The sequence below is a fragment of the Macrobrachium nipponense genome, chromosome 49 (assembly GCF_015104395.2).
Source record: "Macrobrachium nipponense isolate FS-2020 chromosome 49, ASM1510439v2, whole genome shotgun sequence".
In the NCBI taxonomy this organism is placed as follows: domain Eukaryota; kingdom Metazoa; phylum Arthropoda; class Malacostraca; order Decapoda; family Palaemonidae; genus Macrobrachium; species Macrobrachium nipponense.
This window is the reverse complement of record NC_087224.1, coordinates 18,677,910-18,696,118: the sequence shown is the minus strand read 5'-3', so window position 1 is coordinate 18,696,118 and position 18,209 is coordinate 18,677,910. Positions and strand designations below refer to the sequence as shown.

Below are 18,209 nucleotides of genomic sequence, written 5' to 3'. Positions count from 1 at the left end.
GGAGGTCCCCTGCCCAGCCTATATAGTAGCTATCAATGGTCGAAATGAGTTTAAGACTCATCTGCGCATGTGATTTTGTGACGTCACCCAAACCGGTTGAAGCAAAGTGTAACAAATGCAATTTTCATTAAGTTTATATCAGTAAAGTGTCGCTTCGACCAGTTTGGGGGACATCACATGGTAACAGATTATGGCTATATGACAGTCATTTCTATCTACTGGGGCGTTGTATCACAAGAAAGCCTTTCTTGTCAAAACGCGTATTCACTGACCATCTTACAGTGAAATCACTGACAATCGTATTTTTCATGTACTACGACACAAGCAATTTTTTAAAAAAGGAAACAATAGAATTGGCTCGTTTCATATTATTGAGCACCAAATAGTTGTGCTTACATTATTTTCCACTTACGAAAGCAATTGCCGTGAATTACTTAAAATTATATTAAAAAAAAAGGAAAATATAATGATAAACAAAGGCTCCCCTCTAGCGACGAGTTTGGGACTGTGATTTTGTGACGTCACCCTAAGAAGTCGAAGCGACAATTTACTGATGTAAACTTAGGGATAATTGCCTTTGTTACACTTTGAAATGCATTGTAATAAATGTCCCTCCATAGATTTCATTGATGGATGCTATTTACATAATTTTATAAGAAAATGGTAAACCCAAACTTTATCACACAATTAAACTATGTAAATTTAACAAAATCCGTAAACTGAAAAACAGACTTGCCAACAAACAACTTGTAAAACAAATCAACATTAAAACAAGTCTCAAATGCATACAAGAACAAGACAAGGAAGTTTAAAAAAACCATGGTCACAGGAAAACTTGGGAACATATAGGCTAGACATGGTGAGAGGAAAGACACCTCAGAAAAAGAACTGCTCAGGATATACGACGAAAATACGAAGCAAGAGATTAAAGAAGAAACCCTAGCAAAAGCGCTTGTAAAATTCTGGAGTAAGGACATCGATTTTCCCTATCTTTTACTGTATCTAATCGTCAAGTCGCGTTGTTCCTTTAACCATTCTAAAGAGCGTTCTGCGGCCTTTCCACCGATGCATAACTCGTGTAATTTCATTGTTTGTATGTCTTATTATCTTTAAATGTATGTATCCAAGAAAACACATATCCTTCAGGGTCAGTTTCTCTGTTCAGGTAGGATACTACATATCTGTCCACAGCCTCCTTTATAGCCTGTTTTTACCTGTAATAAATCATCAGTACCCAGCTACCTGTCTTACTCTCTGGTCCTCACACTGGCAAACAATATACCAAAAAGAAGAAAACAAAACAAGAGTGATACGGAATGGGTGAAAAATGACAATTTGTCCAAAATTGCATTTTTCCTAACTATACAAACCTGAGGTCCTTTTACACATAGCCCCACCTCATGCCACCCCTCACTCTGTAGTTTTTGCTTGGGCCTAAGCAAAACTGATTCTTCACCTCCCAGTCACGCGGTGCGCACATTGTTGGACAAGCAGTTAACTACCCAACTCCCTTGTTCGAAAGCTTACGACCTATCCAGCTGCTGCTAGTAACCTTCCTATTGTAAAAGAACTGATAAGGTCTGTATCCCGTGTCGGAACAAAAGAACTGTATAAACATGACATGGAAGAATTGATGAAAAGACTAATTATAGCAAGATTATGACAGCACAGTATATTATATACTATAAGTATATCACTAAGATGGGTAGATTGTATGACCTCCTAACAAAGACAGAAATTAAACCCTTGGAAGAAGTCAATTTAATTGAAGATGTAAAAAATCAACTTGAGAAAAATGAAATCAAATAGAGCAACGTATGTAGTACAGAAGAAAGAACCCGTTATTTTGTGGTATCAACAGACTTCCAAAAAGCATTTGACTTATGTATAACAGAGAGCTAGATGTAACGAATTGAATAAGACATGGTGTGGTGGGATCACAAACTAGAAACAAAAATCCTCTCAAAACCACACACTCAGGGTGAGGAGCCGCGCTGCTGTCTGCTGGATATAGTAGCTAGGCCAGGATTAAGAGAGTACAGGGTTAGACTGTCCCATCGTTACTGCCATATTTGTGACATCATTGGTAGGTGGCCTTACAAGAAAACAAATAATTTAAAGGCCACTATGAGAATTGTTTGCCCAAACCCATTCTCTATCTCTTTCACGATCTTGTGTGAGAGAGGTCTCCATTAATCGCCAGGTACTGGATGATAGTTTCCTTGTTCTTCACTCTGGTGAGGTCAAATACTGACTGATGGCTTTTTTATTTACCTGAACCGAAATCAGATCAGCCACGTGACGTCATGTGCGAGATTGTCACATTTTGGTCAGAAGTGGTCTAACCCTGTACTCTATTAATCCTGAGCTAGGCTAGGCTAGGCTAGCTGTTGTAACACAATACACAAACAACCAAACAAGGACAACAACCACACAATAATTCAATAACTATACAACAAAAGACCACAGCACAAATAATCACTGTCAACACCAAAAAAACGATGACAACTTCACCAACAGCACAACCGAACTCAAAAGCACAACAAATTCAACAACACTGGCACAACAACCTTCAAACATACAATACCAACAACAATTCAAACAAAAGCTTCAAAAAACACACAAAATAACTGACCGTCAATTGCAAGCAATAACAGCTCCCAGTAAACTGACTCTCCAACAGAGGTTCGCTCACCGACTCACTCACTTCTGACTCTCATTAGTGTCATTACTCGTAACAGACGCTCGCCACTGATATTCTCGGCGATCGCCACAACAGAGATACACTTACGACTGCCATGAAACCAATCCCATTTATTCCTCCACCAATTTTGCTTTATCCCTCTCTTTCAAACATCCCTCGGAGACGTTGACAAATTTAAACTACCACCATTACTCCTCCATAAGGGGTGCAGTGGCTCAACCATAACTTACTTGATAATAGAAAAACCAGTAAGTACAACAGGTTTCAGAGATGAAGTTATGGGGATGGTGGCACTATTGTTTGCAGACGATGGATTAATACTAGGTAGTACACAAACACATCTGAAGAATTAACAAAAGCAATACAAACCCTTATGGAAATAGCGAGGGAATGTGGCCTAAATATAAACAAAGACAAAAGCATTATATTAATATACAACGATTGGTATATTATCGACGATGTGGAAAATATAGAGCACATAGAAGGAATAAAAATATTTGAGTAGATGAAATACCTAGGAGTAACGATCAGCAACATAAAAGATCGTTTCAGAGAACAGACAAAAAACTCCCAAACTAAAGCAAAGCAGATGGCAAATATGGCTATAATGCAGTCATTAATAAAAGCTGTAGCAGGATAAAAATAGGAAAATTATATTGGAAAGGATTAACGATGCCATCCTTCATGTATGCCATGGAAGTTATGAACACTCGACAAGAAAACCATAAATGAATGACAAAAAGCAGACAATCAAGTATACAGGACAATTCTGAAAGCACCAAATAACACAACAAGTTGTGAGTTAGGATCTGAAATAGGGGCCTTTCCCTGCCACTCAAGCTATATGAAGAATAAACTATTCTATCTGAACCATACACTTGAGAGTGGTGGAGACATATGGGCTCCCATACTAGGCAACCATGGATCGGTAAGAAAACAGAAAAACCCCCTGGGTAATGCAAGTAAAGGAATATGTTCAAAAGAAATGAACATGAACTTAAGAATAATTGAATCGTTTAAAGGAAAATAGTTAAAAGAAATAATGAATAAATGGGACGGGAAAGAATGGCAGAAAAAATGAATGACAAGACGTTAAGAATCTACAGAAAACACGAGAAGAAATCTGAGATGACGACACTGAGAAAACAATACTGACCAGTAGGGCCAGACTAGGCACACTGATTAAATGATAGAAATAGACTAAAAGGAGAAGATACAAAACAAAAACAAAATAAAACAAAGACAAAGAAAGTAAGAATAAAAACGAGCAAGGGAGCCGTTTCAAAGGTAAATATCATCATCTACTACTACTACATTGTATATGTTAAGTTGGTAAAGTTGGTTGTCGTGACTCGTTTGCGACGACTTCACGAGTAGCAGTCATGTCTGAAGTAGGACCGTCCATCAAACTACAGAAGGAGATAAAGGAGAACTCGTTAGAAGTACAAGACTTTATCGCCGATCTTCGTCAATGGGAGAAGGACGTCAAAGAGAACGAATGTCGGGAGAGCCGAGGCCGAGAAGAGAAGACGCAGGTCAGGCAATGGGTGGATCCCGAGTTTGTGTATGTGAGCAAAAGCCATCAACGTATAGCTAGGTACTAGCTAGCTACCTAGGGTAAAACACAGCTTTACGGACATTGATCCGCCAAACGGTCCCATTTTTTCACTCGATATTTAGGTAATTGGTGAAACAATACAATTTGAGGGGAAACAACCGAATGGACTACCTAGGCCAGTCCTGCCCGCTCGTTGACCCACCTTCTAGAAAATTGTATTTAGGGTAGATCACCACGGCAGGCCAACCAGGCCACCTACATTCAACGTTTGCCACCCTCCGAAAAAGTACATTATAACGCGTCCTGACACCCGAGATGGGCATCAGTCGCGACTTCTTGTTGGTGAGAAACGGAGCTAAAGACCTCTACTCTCCTTTCGAAGTAAGTATTTTCTCCAAAGTTAGAAATTAAGGCCAAATTTTAAGATTTAAACAGAGGGTACTGAAAATGGCGCCCACGGCAGTGGAAATCTCACCAAAACGCTTTAGAAATTTTTACTTACAACTAAAAATGTTTAGAAGATTGACGCCATCTCGATGTTTACGGAGTCGCTTGTGTCAACAAACTTTCCAATTCCTGTGATAAATCCGCACACCACTTGTACCCACAGACGCTGGAGCACTTTTATCACAACAATCGAAACACGATTTCTCACCAACAAACAAGCCAGGAGTAAACAGCTGTTTTGGTAGAAGATGGCGAGAAGCGTGCTCTTAGCTAATTTTTAAATAAGTAGTAAAACATCAATATTTTACATATTTATGATGATTAATTTGAAAATATTCGTTATTGAAAAAGTAACTCGACTCTGACTCAAATTTAAGTAATTATTTTTCTGAATTAGAACGTTCTTTTAAGTTCTGTATTATGACGTCACGACATCTTGACTTTCGTACCTATTGTAAATAATTGCTATACTCAACTGTCATTGCAGAACAGTTTACCAGTTATTCATGCAGATTGTTATCAGCTATACATGTAATTGTTATAATCGTAATGCGCATATATATCTTTATTATTTACTTTTTGGATATATGAAGATGTTTTACTGCTGGATTATCGCCGTAGTGTGACGCAATCGTTTTTGGTCCATGGGCCTCTGTCTGTTTTCGCACCATAAGAAATTATGGGGCCGAATTTGCAATGACCAGAAAGTCGTTAAAAGAGGAAAGTTAGCATTGAGGGGCATATGTTTTGACTGAGAAAAATACAAATTTATTCAATAGCTAGCTTGTAAAAATACTTGGTTATAAAAACTTGATTGACAACTAAGCAGCATGTCTACTATGGGTTTCAGAGACAGTGCAAGCACGTTTTTGGGCAATACCTATTTCTGTAACGAACACTCGTAACAGAACGAGATTTTGCCATAGTGCATTACACCCAGTGCCGTAATTTATAAGGGTATCGTGAATCACTAATCGTAAAGAATAACGACACTTGTCCTTGTACCAAGAGACAAAAACTCCATTATGCAGAAATGGATACGAACACGCGTATCCATTGGTTATAAAAACTTGATTGACAACTAAGCAGCATGTCTACTATGGGTTTCAGAGACAGTGCAAGCACGTTTTTGGGCAATACCTATTTCTGTAACGAACACTCGTAACAGAACGAGATTTTGCTATAGTGCATTACACCCAGTGCCGTAATTTATAAGGGTATCGTGAATCACTAATCGTAAAGAATAACGACACTTGTCTTGTACCAGACAAAAACTCCATTATGCAGAAATGGATACGAACACGCGTATAAAGCTCCACCTACCCTCTCCCCACCACCCCCCCCTTCCTCCACCGCCATCCCTTTTCTTCTTCGTTCCTCCGCCTCTTTCTCTCTCTCTCTCTCTCGTCTCTCTCCTCTCTCCTCTCTCTCTCTCTCTCTCTGTTGCCATTCAGTATGTGTTGACCCTCCAAACTGGGTATAAGACTACACACACAAAAACGTTGAAATTGGTGAAATTAGGCTATGTATTGGAAGTATATATACATAAATATTAAAGCAATTTTATCATTATTGCATTACTATGACAACTAGAATTCATGGAAACAGTTTATAATAATGGAACGGCGTATGTGTGAAGCCTCCACTAATGTGGCAACGATGATTTTGCCATTCTTAGCATGCAAACATTAAAGCATGCAAACATTAAAGGTTACATTTATTTCTGGCATACGATTATTATTAAAGAAATTCAAAATACTAATAAAGACTGAAATCATGAAAAGTGCTGCAAAAAACAAAAAGCAGACAAAAAAAAAAAAACGTAGTCGTTCCTCTATGCACTTTTCCGTATTCGTTCCTCTATGGTTTTCGGCAGCCAGATGTACGAAAACGTTAGAAACATTTGATTTTATCTACTTTAGAAATATCTGTAATTTTTCGGGGTAATTTGGTTGCAAAAAAGGGATAATATACATGAATTAAATCAAAATTTTTAAATAACGAAGTAAATTTAAACTAAATAACGAGTAAAGTAAACAGTTTAGGGAATAAAACTTTGCAGTTTCGTCGTCTGTCGTCGTCTGCTGTTCGTAATTGTGTTTATGGCGCGCGCGCTTAGAAACCAGGAACAGCAGCGGGTTTAAAGTGCAATGTGGAGTGAACTGAGACCAAAATGTGTATAATAACAATCAAATAAGCACTGTGGAGTTTCAGTTGTGATGGCAGTAAGGATAAAAACCGCCGATTACAAGGTAAGAATGAATTCAGTTCAAACCATAACCCCGGGAATAACAAGTTTCATACTTTCACTAATATAGGCAACAAAATGTTGTTTTATTGTGCTGATTACAACTGCAATCTTGAGTAAGATCAATAAACGTTACATACATACGCTAACATTGTTCAAATGAGTGCTGGGAAGGCTGGGGAAAGATGGTGGCCGTCACTGATGAGAACCGTCCATGCAAAACGTAGCCGCCATATTGGATTTCAAAACTGCCTTGAAAACATATTTTACGAAGAGCTCACATGCTTATTTTAGTTCGTATGGGGCTTTCATATATCACAATATGTTGACGAAACTTCAGTCTTTTAAATGGTATGCTTAGAGTTGCAATTGTATTCATGTTTCACCAATTAAATATCGAGTGAATAAGACCCGTCCACTGTGATGAGGGTTGGCCTGTCGTGATATTCTACCCTAACACGTCCTGACACCGGAGATGGACACCTGTCACGTCGGTCGTGGAAGTAACACCTCGAGACCTCTGCTTTCCTCTCGAAGTAAGAGTTTCCTCCCAAAGTACAAAGTAATGTCATAATTTAAGACTAAACAGAAGTTAATGACAGTAGTCCTGCGCAATGCAAACTTGCCTCCATGACGCTTTTTAAATTTTTACTTGAAGCCCCTTAAGTGCAGAAGATTGATGCCATTTCGATATTTGCGGAGACACTTGTGTCAATAAAATTTCCATTTCCTGTGCTAAATCTGCACACCACTCATAGCCATAAGTAGACGCTGGAGCACTCCTCACAACAATCTTAAACGATGACAACGTTTGCCCTCGAGTCTAAGGAAACTCGCGATTTTTCGGGAGGAAAGAGGAAGAGTACGCTAGATAATTTTGAAATCATTCGTTAAAGGTATATCTATAGAGTAAACAATCGCAGACGATCCATCATCATCGCACTAGCCAGGCCTTATTCACTCAATATTTAGCTACTAATTGGTGAAACAAGAATACAATTAAAACTTTGGTATTTCTACTGAAGCAATCCGCGGTGTCCTTGACTATGGCATTGATGTTTTCCTGTTATTTTACTTGCTGTACAAGATTTTAAAGTAATATGTATTTGGATGACTGTAACTAAGGACTAATTTACCTTTGAAGACTAGGTACATGACGGTACCAACGGGTCGACATAGCGAGTTCAAAGAAATTAAAGTTTAGTTCCAGTGGAACGAAAAAAATATTCCCTTCAACTCTTGTAAAGCAAGCAAAATAACATAGGAAAACGTCAACTGCCATAGTCTAAATCGCCATGGAATAGTTCTACTATAGACCGATCTACCAAGTGTTTGGTGAAATGTAAACACAGCTGCCATGTTTGAACTCCGCAACCACCATGGAGTCATATGTTCACTAAGGGGAAGGTGGGGTACTGTGGGGGGGTGGGCACAGGAGGTACGAGTTGGCTAAGTGACGATGGGTCGTTGGGTAGTGGATATGGCAAATAACGATAACTAACCAACAAAATCTAACACTTCTAACTGAAAATTACTAAACCACGATTGTTCTAACAATAGGGGAATATAGTTTGGGAACTTTACCTTAAAGGGGCAGATGGTACAGTTCAGATACGCACTTAGATATGCCCAATCTCGTCCTAGTCTTCGATTCTCGATCTTCGATTCTTGAAAGTCTGCCCATCTTGAATCTTGGAACAGATTTTGCCCCGCCCCCCCCACCCCCCCCCCACCCCCCCCCCCAGTAAAGGGAGAGAAACTTGAAGATAAACTAAGATATAAAAAACCTAACTTCACCAACCTAACCTAACCTATCCTAGTAGAACGTGTTACCTGACTGGGGGGGCTCGCCCCCCTGTACCCCCTGTACCCCCCTTGAAGGAAGGCCAACATATAGACTAAGTTACCATCCTAACCTAACCTAGTAGAACATATTACTTGACCGGGGGGGGCAGAGCCCCCCGTACCCCCCAGTAAAGGAAGACAAACTTGAAGGTAGACTAAGCTATAACCAACCTAACCTAGTAGAAAGTGTTACCTGACCCTACCCCCCCTTCAAACTTGAAGGAAGACCAACATATAGGTTAACATAATAAACTAACCAACCTAACCTAACCTAGTAGAACATATTATTCGACAGGGGGCAGAGCCCCATACCTTCCCCCGGCCACAACCATAAAGGAAGACAAACTTGAAGGTAGCCTAAGATATAACCAATGAAAATGTTCAAATAATTAGAAAAATTTTATCCAAAAACTGTTTATGGGTGAGAAAGGATTGTAAAATTATGAGCGTAAATAGACAGAGGTGGATAATGGAAAGAGAAAGGAGAAAAAGGTGTAAATTGAAATGTGTGTAAAAGGATATAATGGAATATGTATAAGTAGATGTTCCAATAAGGTCAAATTATAACAAAGAAATTGTCATGGGTATGAAATGTATTCTTAATGATGAAACGCAAACAGTCAGACGTGAATACTGGAAAGGGAAGGGAGTGAGTTGTGTATAAATCATGTATGAAACATCCCAAGCAACTTTCAATTTCATGTAACCGACAGGAAGGTAGGTATCGAATCGTCCTAACACCCACTTCTAGTCTAACCACGTAGGCATTTTCAGGTGTCTGTCCTTAATTATAACTTAATATTTCAAGGTATATATGGCAAAATTATTAGGGGAGAACATGTCAAAACAAATATTATACAAATACTATGATAAAGGAAACAGGAATAAACACTAGAATTCATATAACATTATTAAAAAATAAATTAAGAAAATGAATGTATGTAACTCAATGTATGAATACCTCCAGTTCTTCACTCGGTCCTATAGCAATGTAGGGGTCATACTGCAACGTGATTGGCTAAATACATGTAATCCTCCCGTACACCCCCATTTTTTTCTTCACTAAGAAAGCTTTGTTTAGGACAAAAGCTCCCTTACAACTAGTGCATGCGCAGTAGAATTGGCGCAGGCATAGTAGGATTCGGTGTTGCAATAGTAGTAGTAGTAGATGGGATTTGGATGTGAAACGGCTCCACTATCAATGCTTTTTGTTATCTCTTATTTTCGATTGTCTTTTGTGTTTTAAATGTCATATAGAATGGGAAATACCACAATAACATGGCAAAACCTCCCCCCAAGTGGTTTCTCCCCACCCAAAACCCCAGTTCCCACTGGGGGTCCCCCTTACCGTAGGATAGAGTAGAATGGAATAATTCTCCCCAGTGTTTTGTCCCCACCCAAAACCCCGGTTCCCAATGGGGGTCCCCTTTACCATAAGACAGAGTTCAAAGGTAAATTACAGTCGTCCGAATAATTTGTGTTCAGTAGGTAAAACTGTATAGAAAAACAGCAACTGCCATAGTCTGGGCCGCCGCGGATAGGTACCTTAGATCTACCACAACTTTAAGCATACCATTCAAAAGATTGAAGTTTCGTCAACATAATGTTATATATGAAAGCCCCATACAAACTAAAATAAGCATGTTAGCTCTTCGTAAAATATGTTTTGTTCATGAAACTTACCTGTCAGATATATATATAGCTGTATTTCTGAAGTCCGACAGAATTTCAAAAACAAAAACTTCCGGCACACGCAGTGGTCGGCCAGGTGGTTAGTACCCATTCCCGCCGCTGGGAGCCGGGTATCAGGAACCATTCCCATTTTCTATTCATAATTTTTCTGTCGCCAGTGCTGGAAACACCTGTTTTCAGTACCTCCGTCTTAGGATTTTGGAAACTTCATTGCTGCTAAGTATCCTAATTGTCTTTTGATTTATTTACTTGGATTTGTGGCTAGGCATACACTATCTTAAATTGATTTGAATTTGATTCATTTTTGCATAAGATATCTGAATTTAGTTAGGCTAGTTTCAGAGGGTGTTGTCTGCAAAGATAGGGTGTGGCTACCGAAAGCTTCGGTAGATCCACACTTGGTATGCACGAGGGGTATGGGTCTTGCTTCTTTGTTGAGACTTGCCATGTAAGGAGTGTGAGACTGTCTAATTCCGTAAGGAAGACGTATGATTCGTATGTACGCAATTAATCAGTAAACAAAAGTCAGGGTAGTGAACCTGCTAACCTTCCTGTAGACTTTATTTTGCCTAACCCTGTAGTATGGCCTACGGGCTATGAATATATCTGCGAGAGGTGCTCCCTCTCCTTCATTGTTATGAAGAGTGCTACTTCTGTAATTGTTACTCCTAACCCTGTAGTGTTGCCTTCGGGCCCTAAAACAGTGTCTGTAGAGGGTATTGCCCTTTCTCTAATACTCTATCGATTCGTAACATAGAATCGAAAGTGCTTGCTTTAGAGAGCAAAAGTGAAGTGGCTAAGTGCAGTGACAGTGCCCCTTGTGTAGTGGAGGGTGCGTCAGATCGGCCTTATTTCGCCTCTAGGCCGGGACCTCTGCTTGACTCCCAGGAACACAGGGAGAGAGCATGTCGAAAGCAGAAGGAGGGTTACGAGGAACCCCTACCGATCTGATGTGCCTTCGGCAGACCTGAAGATACTCCCAGGCTGCCAAAGTGCGTGCACGAATCCTGAAAGATTGCTTCACGTCCTCCGAAGCGTCCTCCCCGCGCAGGGGTTGGAGCCTTCGGAAGGACTCGCGCCCTCTAAATAGAAGCTTTATAGAAGAGGACGCTTCACATCCTCTCTCTCTCTCTCTCTCTCGTTATGCGTTTCAGTGAGAAGTAAGAAGGCGAACGTCGCCTGATCACGTGTACGTCTTTCCACCGAGAAATACGAAAAAGAAGTCATAGTAGCAGGACGCTTTTGAGAGCAGACGTCCTAGCTTTGTTACTGTGAGAATAAGAAGGCGTTCCCTCGCCCCTCGTATTCTCACACGATCAACCCTTCTCCTGAGACTGCTTCGTGCAGTCGGATTTCTCTCCGAGATGTATCTCGCTCTTCCCTGAAGGCAGTTTCTCTTGCTTGTTTTGACGCCTGTCTGGAGCGTGACGCTTTTCTGCACGCTTCTTTTGACGCTCGGCTTGGACGGGACGCTCGGATGGACGCCAGGCGCGCGGGGGTGCACACCAAGCGCGCACCAGTGGACGCCGAGCGCACGGCAGGTGTGTCGCCTGGCTGAACATTTCTGTTGAACTCTTCAAGCTCTTGTTTACGATTTGGGCCTAAAGAATTTTTACCTCTACCTTTGGTGATACCTTCTACCTCACCTGCAAAGATTGTGAAGTAAGCAGTGCTTCGGAGGAAGCTTAAAGTGAACAGACAACTTCGTCTTCGAAACCCAGCAAGACCTCGGTTTTCGTGAATTCAAGAGGTCTCTGTCAATTTATATTGCTTTTCGCAAAGGTGGATGGAGTTAAAGAAAGCTCAAGGGAAGATCTCGTTTGCTCTACCGCAGTCAAGACTTTGCGATAAGGCAGTTACGGGTTATGTAAAAGCTCGACGTCCTCCACGTCATGATGCTCGAAAACGTTCGGTAGGAATCTTGCAAAGGCACTCATCAAGAGGACGTTCTTCAGGAAAGCGCAAGACAGGACTTCCTTTGCCATACTGCCAATAAATTTAGGTTGCAAGCTTTTTAGTCCATCTGAAGGGGCTTTTCAGATGATAGATTTTGTTAGTTCCTAGTCGGGACTACGCTGCCAAAGTTGAACATCGCGGTCCTACCTGCCGTAAGCCCAGTCTCTTAACAGGATTCTTGCCCCTTCCTCGATTGATACGTGAATCAGAAAAATAATATGCTCGATTTCCTGGATTACGTTTTGTCAATTCAGTGACTTTCCCCCATTGACAATATACTATCGTTTTGTCAAGTAAGTGGGTATCCCCTCATTGACAAAATATCTCTTTGTCCCGTAAATGGGTTAGTTCTCATTGACAAACATCTCAATAACTTTATATTGTGTAAGCGGATAAGCTCTTATTGACAAGATTCGGAAGAGCTCTCATTCATCAATCGCAGACTCGTACAAGAAATAGACTTGTAGACTACATCAATGAACGCTCATGTCCAATAACAGAAGAAGCTTGAGCTGTCCGCTTCGATTCTCTAAAATTTGTTCATGAAACTTGCCTGTCAGATATATATGTAGCTGTATTTCCGAATTCAGCAATAGATGTGTCTGCCAGGTAAGTATGAACAAACTTTATTGTATCATAACAATATCATATTTTGCCTTGCGTTATTTTACTACTGGTTGGTTCAAGTCATATACGCTTGCTGTAGTTACCTCTTCGGATGGCAACTGAGAGGTCCATTGTCTATTATTTTAAGGACATTTAATCGTTACTCCCTGCAGCCTTCCAGGAGTTTCCGATTTATCTTTTACCGTTGTGTGGTAGTGTTATGATGACACAAACGCACCTGTATATTTAGCGTTTTCTGTTTCGCTCAAATATACCAGCTTGAGAGTCTCTTTCTGCTCAAAAAATAACTGACATATTTCTTCGGAGAATAGAGTAGCTGGCAACCCAGGCATAACGGTAAGAGACCACGAAAGTAAGCTGCTGTCACTGTCCTCCAGTGCAACCGAGCCAGTACCAGCTCGTTTGCTGTCATGCGCTGTAGGTTACGTCTCTCTCTCCTGCGGGATTGACTGACTAACCGTATCTCTGCCCTACAATCACGGACTTTAGCCTAAGATTGAGGGGATTTCTTACGTGAATGAATAAACATTGCATTCGTTTTGCCTTACTATGTTCAACAGAGATATCTCTTACTTCTTTTGGTGCTCGTTACCGCACGGTATAGGACTACGAGTCTACCGCAACATTGCACTATTATATGCTCTCCAGCTTAGGCAAAGCGCAGCCTTATTAGGGAAGTAAGCATACTCGGGGAGGGAATGGATGAGCTTGCTGGGGACCATTTCCTTCCTGAAGAAGTTTGTTTCCCTGAATAGACTGCAATTCAGACCTCTACAGTTTTTTCCTACCGGAAAACAAATTTTATCCAAGATCTAGGAATGTTTCTGTACATCTCTCAGTGCGTCAAGTATCACCTGAGGTGATAGAGAGAAGGTGCCCGACATCTGGAGAGGGTTTCAGATGTCCTGGAACATAATTTGAAAGAAGTGGAAGCAATTCGGTCGTCCCTCCAGTCCTCGAAACGAGTTTTTGGAACCAGTGGTCCAGATCAACTCGGATATTCCACAGCTCTCTCATATCTTAAGAAGTATCTTCTCTCGGTCCCTGTTCGAGTTTACGAGAAAGAGCGTATTATAACAACAGGCATAGAACGTAACGATCCTCTAGAGCAGGGCTCTCCAAACTATGGCCCGCGGGCCACATCAGGCCCGCCACATAATTTTATCCGGCCCGCCAAACAAATCCCTGTAAGGTGGCCTTGAAAAAATAATTATCGCACGACTGGCATCGCTGAATTATTCAATGCTGAAAATCTTCCAACTCAATTTCAAATGGAAATTATTGATCTCCAGGCAGATGACAGACTGAAAGATAAGTAAATCGAGAAATAAATCTGATTGAGTTTTTATAAATGCCTGCAGCCAGATCAGTTTCCAAATTTGATAAAGTTTGCTTGTAGTTTTGTGTCCATTTTTGGTACAACATACTTGTGTAAATAAACATTTTCCAAAATGAAGTATGTGAAATCTAACTATCGAACAACTTTGTCTGATGATCATTTGAAATCAATTCTTACAATTGGCTCATCTAATCTGGAACCTTATTTCAATGAAATTTTTGAAGTCAAAACGTCAGTTTCATTCGTCACGCTAATTTGGTTGCATAAAACTAAAGGCAGGAATCTATTTAGTTTACCCTGATTTTTTCCAACAAGATATGTTTTCATTTTTCCATGTTTATACTCTAATATTTGAGGAAATTAAATTACTAGCACTGATTTGTTTTTTTTTCTTTTATTTCCTTTGGCCCGCATAAATGTGGGAAATATATAATGTAGCCCTTACAATGGAAAGTTTGGAGACCCCTGCTCTAGAGGTTCGTTACAGGATTGCAAAAGTCCGTACGAATCTTCTCGATCGATGGCAGCAACTACTGACTTCCGAGTGGAATCTTTGTTTAGAAGTATGTTGAGAGTTGTGGAGACTTTAAGGACGTCCTTTCATTCATCTCTTCGCTATGTTGAGGACGAAGAGGCTTCTTCTCTGCTCCCTTATTCTCGATCCGGGAGCGGTAGCATTAAACGCCATCCTATGGTATTGAATGGGGATGGATGTTTAGTCTCTTTTCCCCTTTTTTCAAACGCTTAGGAAATGTAATAAGATGATTTAAGACGTCACAGGGAGTGAAAATGACGCTGATCACCCCATGTTGGCCTTCAAGATCCTGGATTCACAGAGGTCACGTCCTTCCTAGTTTATTTTCCAAGGACCTTTTCCGAGAGAGTCGGTCTACTCTAACACGAAAGGTACCTATAACCTCTCCGCTCTGAGTCTGACTACGTTTAGACTATCGAGATGTTGACAGGAATAAGATTACCGTCTTCCCTTTCCGCCTGAAGAATGGGATAAGCTGGCAGTCACAACTATTAAAGAATACGCAAATATGTTGTTGACGGCCTTTGGGCTCAGAGATTTGCTTCTGTCAAACAACAAAGCCCTTCATGATCTTTGAGTTCTGTGGAATCTCGAAACTCGCTCACCATCTACTTTTTGTCTCACCTGTTTTCTCGGAGTCAGACACTCATGCGAGATCAGGCGACATTTAGTAGCCCTGAGTTTCTTGTTGACGAAGTCGGTTGCGTTGATACACCCCCGATGATCGTGTAACATGAGACCAGGTTGGACTGTCAGGCATTCGTCCTTCGGGACTGAATCGCCTTTTTGCTCTGTGCTCCTTTCTTCTGGCACTAGAAGCTCGAGTCAGGAGTTGCTCATGAGTTGATTTGCTGACGACGTTGGGTTGAGTTGATACACCCCCAAGGTTTGCTTAGCTTGAATCGCCCAGGCAGTCCAGACACTCATCCTTCAGCGAAGAGTAGTGCATCATAGTCTTCAGGGTACAGCCTTGCTGTCCTTGATTCGTCTTGACTGGTCACCTGGTCGGTCACCTGACTTTAGTACAGACGGACTGACTGTGCATGTCCAGATCGAAGCTTTCTATATGGAACTTAGACGTAGTCTGAAGTTCTTGATGTCAAAGCATTTCGAACCTCTCCTTTCGGTTAACTTATTGCACGGGACCAGAAAGGCCTATTTTCTAACCACTCTAGATACGACAAAGAGGGTTAGTGAGGTTTTAAGCCATCGTCAGAAGTTTTGGCTTTAGGGAACACAATGCGGTGTGTTCGCTAAACCTTCCGTTGTGGCCTAAGAATGGAAACCCGTCTAGTCCTTGGGCCAGGAGCTTGGAATCAAGGGATGGCACAAGTTATTGGGCAAGAGCCAGTGAGAGTCCTGTGCCCTGTCGGGTCTCTCAAGTTTTATCTACATAAAACTAAGGAAAGTCGAAGTCCTTCAGACAATCTGCAGTGTTCCGAAAAAGACCAGACTTGCCCATGTCAAAGAACACCCTGGCTTTAGTGTTAAGGAGTTCTTTCAAAAAGGCTCCTTCATTGTGTTTGCACAAAGATTTGAAATCTTTTGATCTGAATGCTCACGAGGTGAGAGCGCGGCCTCAGAAGCATTTCAACAGAGCATGGCACTCAGTAACATACTGAGTACCACGTTTTAGCGAAGCAACTCTGTGTTCGCTTCACACTTCCTGCGGGATGTGAAGACGGCATATGAGATCTGCTGCTGGCTAGGGCCATACGTGTCTGCAGACACAATCTTGGGGGCAAGAAGTACCACTCATCCTATCCTGTAGAAACAAAATGGTTAGGAAGAGCTCTTAATTTAGTTGTTGAGTCGCCGCCAATGGCGACTTCTTAATTCTTAAGCCTTAGTTAAAACACCTTAACTTTGGCTAGGTTGGTCAGGTGGTGATATATATATATGATATATTATATATATATATATATATAGATATATTATATATATATATATATATATTATTATATATATATATATATTTACTTCTTAGCCCTCATGGTATGGTCAATATGGTCTAGTCACATTGTGGTCACGGCCCCGTTGACAGATCATCTGGAGTGCACCAGCTTTATAGGTCTCTACCTCGCTGGCAACTCTAGTAAAGCAGAAGCAGACTTGGGTGACAGTAATCACGAAGTCAGCTATGCTAACAGGTGGAACCAAGATGTAAATCATCTGCATGCATTTGTTTCCCAAAATCCTTCTATTCTGTCCCTTCCCACCTCCAGTGGTGGGATTCAGCTATATATATATCTGACAGGTAAGTTTCATGAACAAAATGATATTGTTATGATACAATAAAGTTTGTTCATACTTACCTGGCAGATATATATAATCAAGTACCCATCCACCTCCCCTCAGGGGACAGTGGAAATAAAAATTATGAATAGAAAATGGGAATGGTTCCTGATACCTGCCTCCCAGCAGCGGGAATGGGTACTAACCACCTGGCCGACCACTGCGTGTGCTGGAAGTTTTTGAAATTCTGTCGGGCTTCAGAAAATACAGCTATATATATATCTGCCAGGTAAGTATGAACAAACTTTATTGTATCATAACAATATCATTTTCAAGGCAGTTCTGAAATCCAATATGGCGGCAATCGCATGGCTGGCCGTTCTAACCACAGACAATCCACCATCTTTCCCCAGCCTTCCCAGCACTCATTTGAACAATGTTAGCGTATATATGTAACGTTTATTGATCTTACTTAGGATTCCAGTTGTAATCAGCACAATAAAACAACATTTTGTTGCCTATATTAGTGAAAGTATGAAACTTTTTATTCCCGGGGTCATGGTTTGAACTGAATTCATTTTTACCTTGTAATTGGTGGCTTTATCCTTACTGCCATCACAACTGAAACTTCACAGTGCTTATTTGATTGGAATTATACACATTTTGGTCTTAATTCACTCCAAATTGCACTTGAACCACGTTGCTGTCATGGTTCCTAAGCACTCACTCCGCAGACACATTTATGAGCAGCAGACGACTACATGTTTATGAGGTGCAAAGCATTATTCCTATAATTGTTTACTTTCCTCATTTAGTTTAACTTTACTTCAAAATGTTTATTGTTCCGATACGTATACAAACCCCCAGTCCTTTAACAATAGGAATGTAACTTAGCGGCAGCTGAACCGGTCGTAAGCTTCGAACAAGGGGGTTTGGTAGTTAACTGCTTGTCTGGTTCAATCCTAGGTTTACCGAACATACGTAAATCCGTTCAGGATGTATAGCACCGAGAGTTTGAATGCT

The 18,209-nt window shown here is 40.8% G+C and overlaps 1 protein-coding gene across 2 annotated transcripts in view; it reads left to right on the top strand.

Moving 5' to 3' along the window:
* The first annotated feature begins 4,037 nt into the window (after nt 1–4,037).
* Nucleotides 4,038–18,209, top strand: part of LOC135205363 (RNA polymerase II-associated protein 3-like) — a 68,182-nt gene continuing 54,010 nt past the window's right edge. The window contains exon 1 of one of the 2 annotated variants that reach the window (XM_064235853.1): nt 4,038–4,272. In XM_064235853.1, the coding sequence (XP_064091923.1) occupies nt 4,087–4,272 (186 nt within the window). In that variant the 5' untranslated portion in view covers nt 4,038–4,086. The remainder of the gene's footprint in view (nt 4,273–18,209) is intronic. The other variant, XM_064235854.1, reaches the window with a different exon arrangement.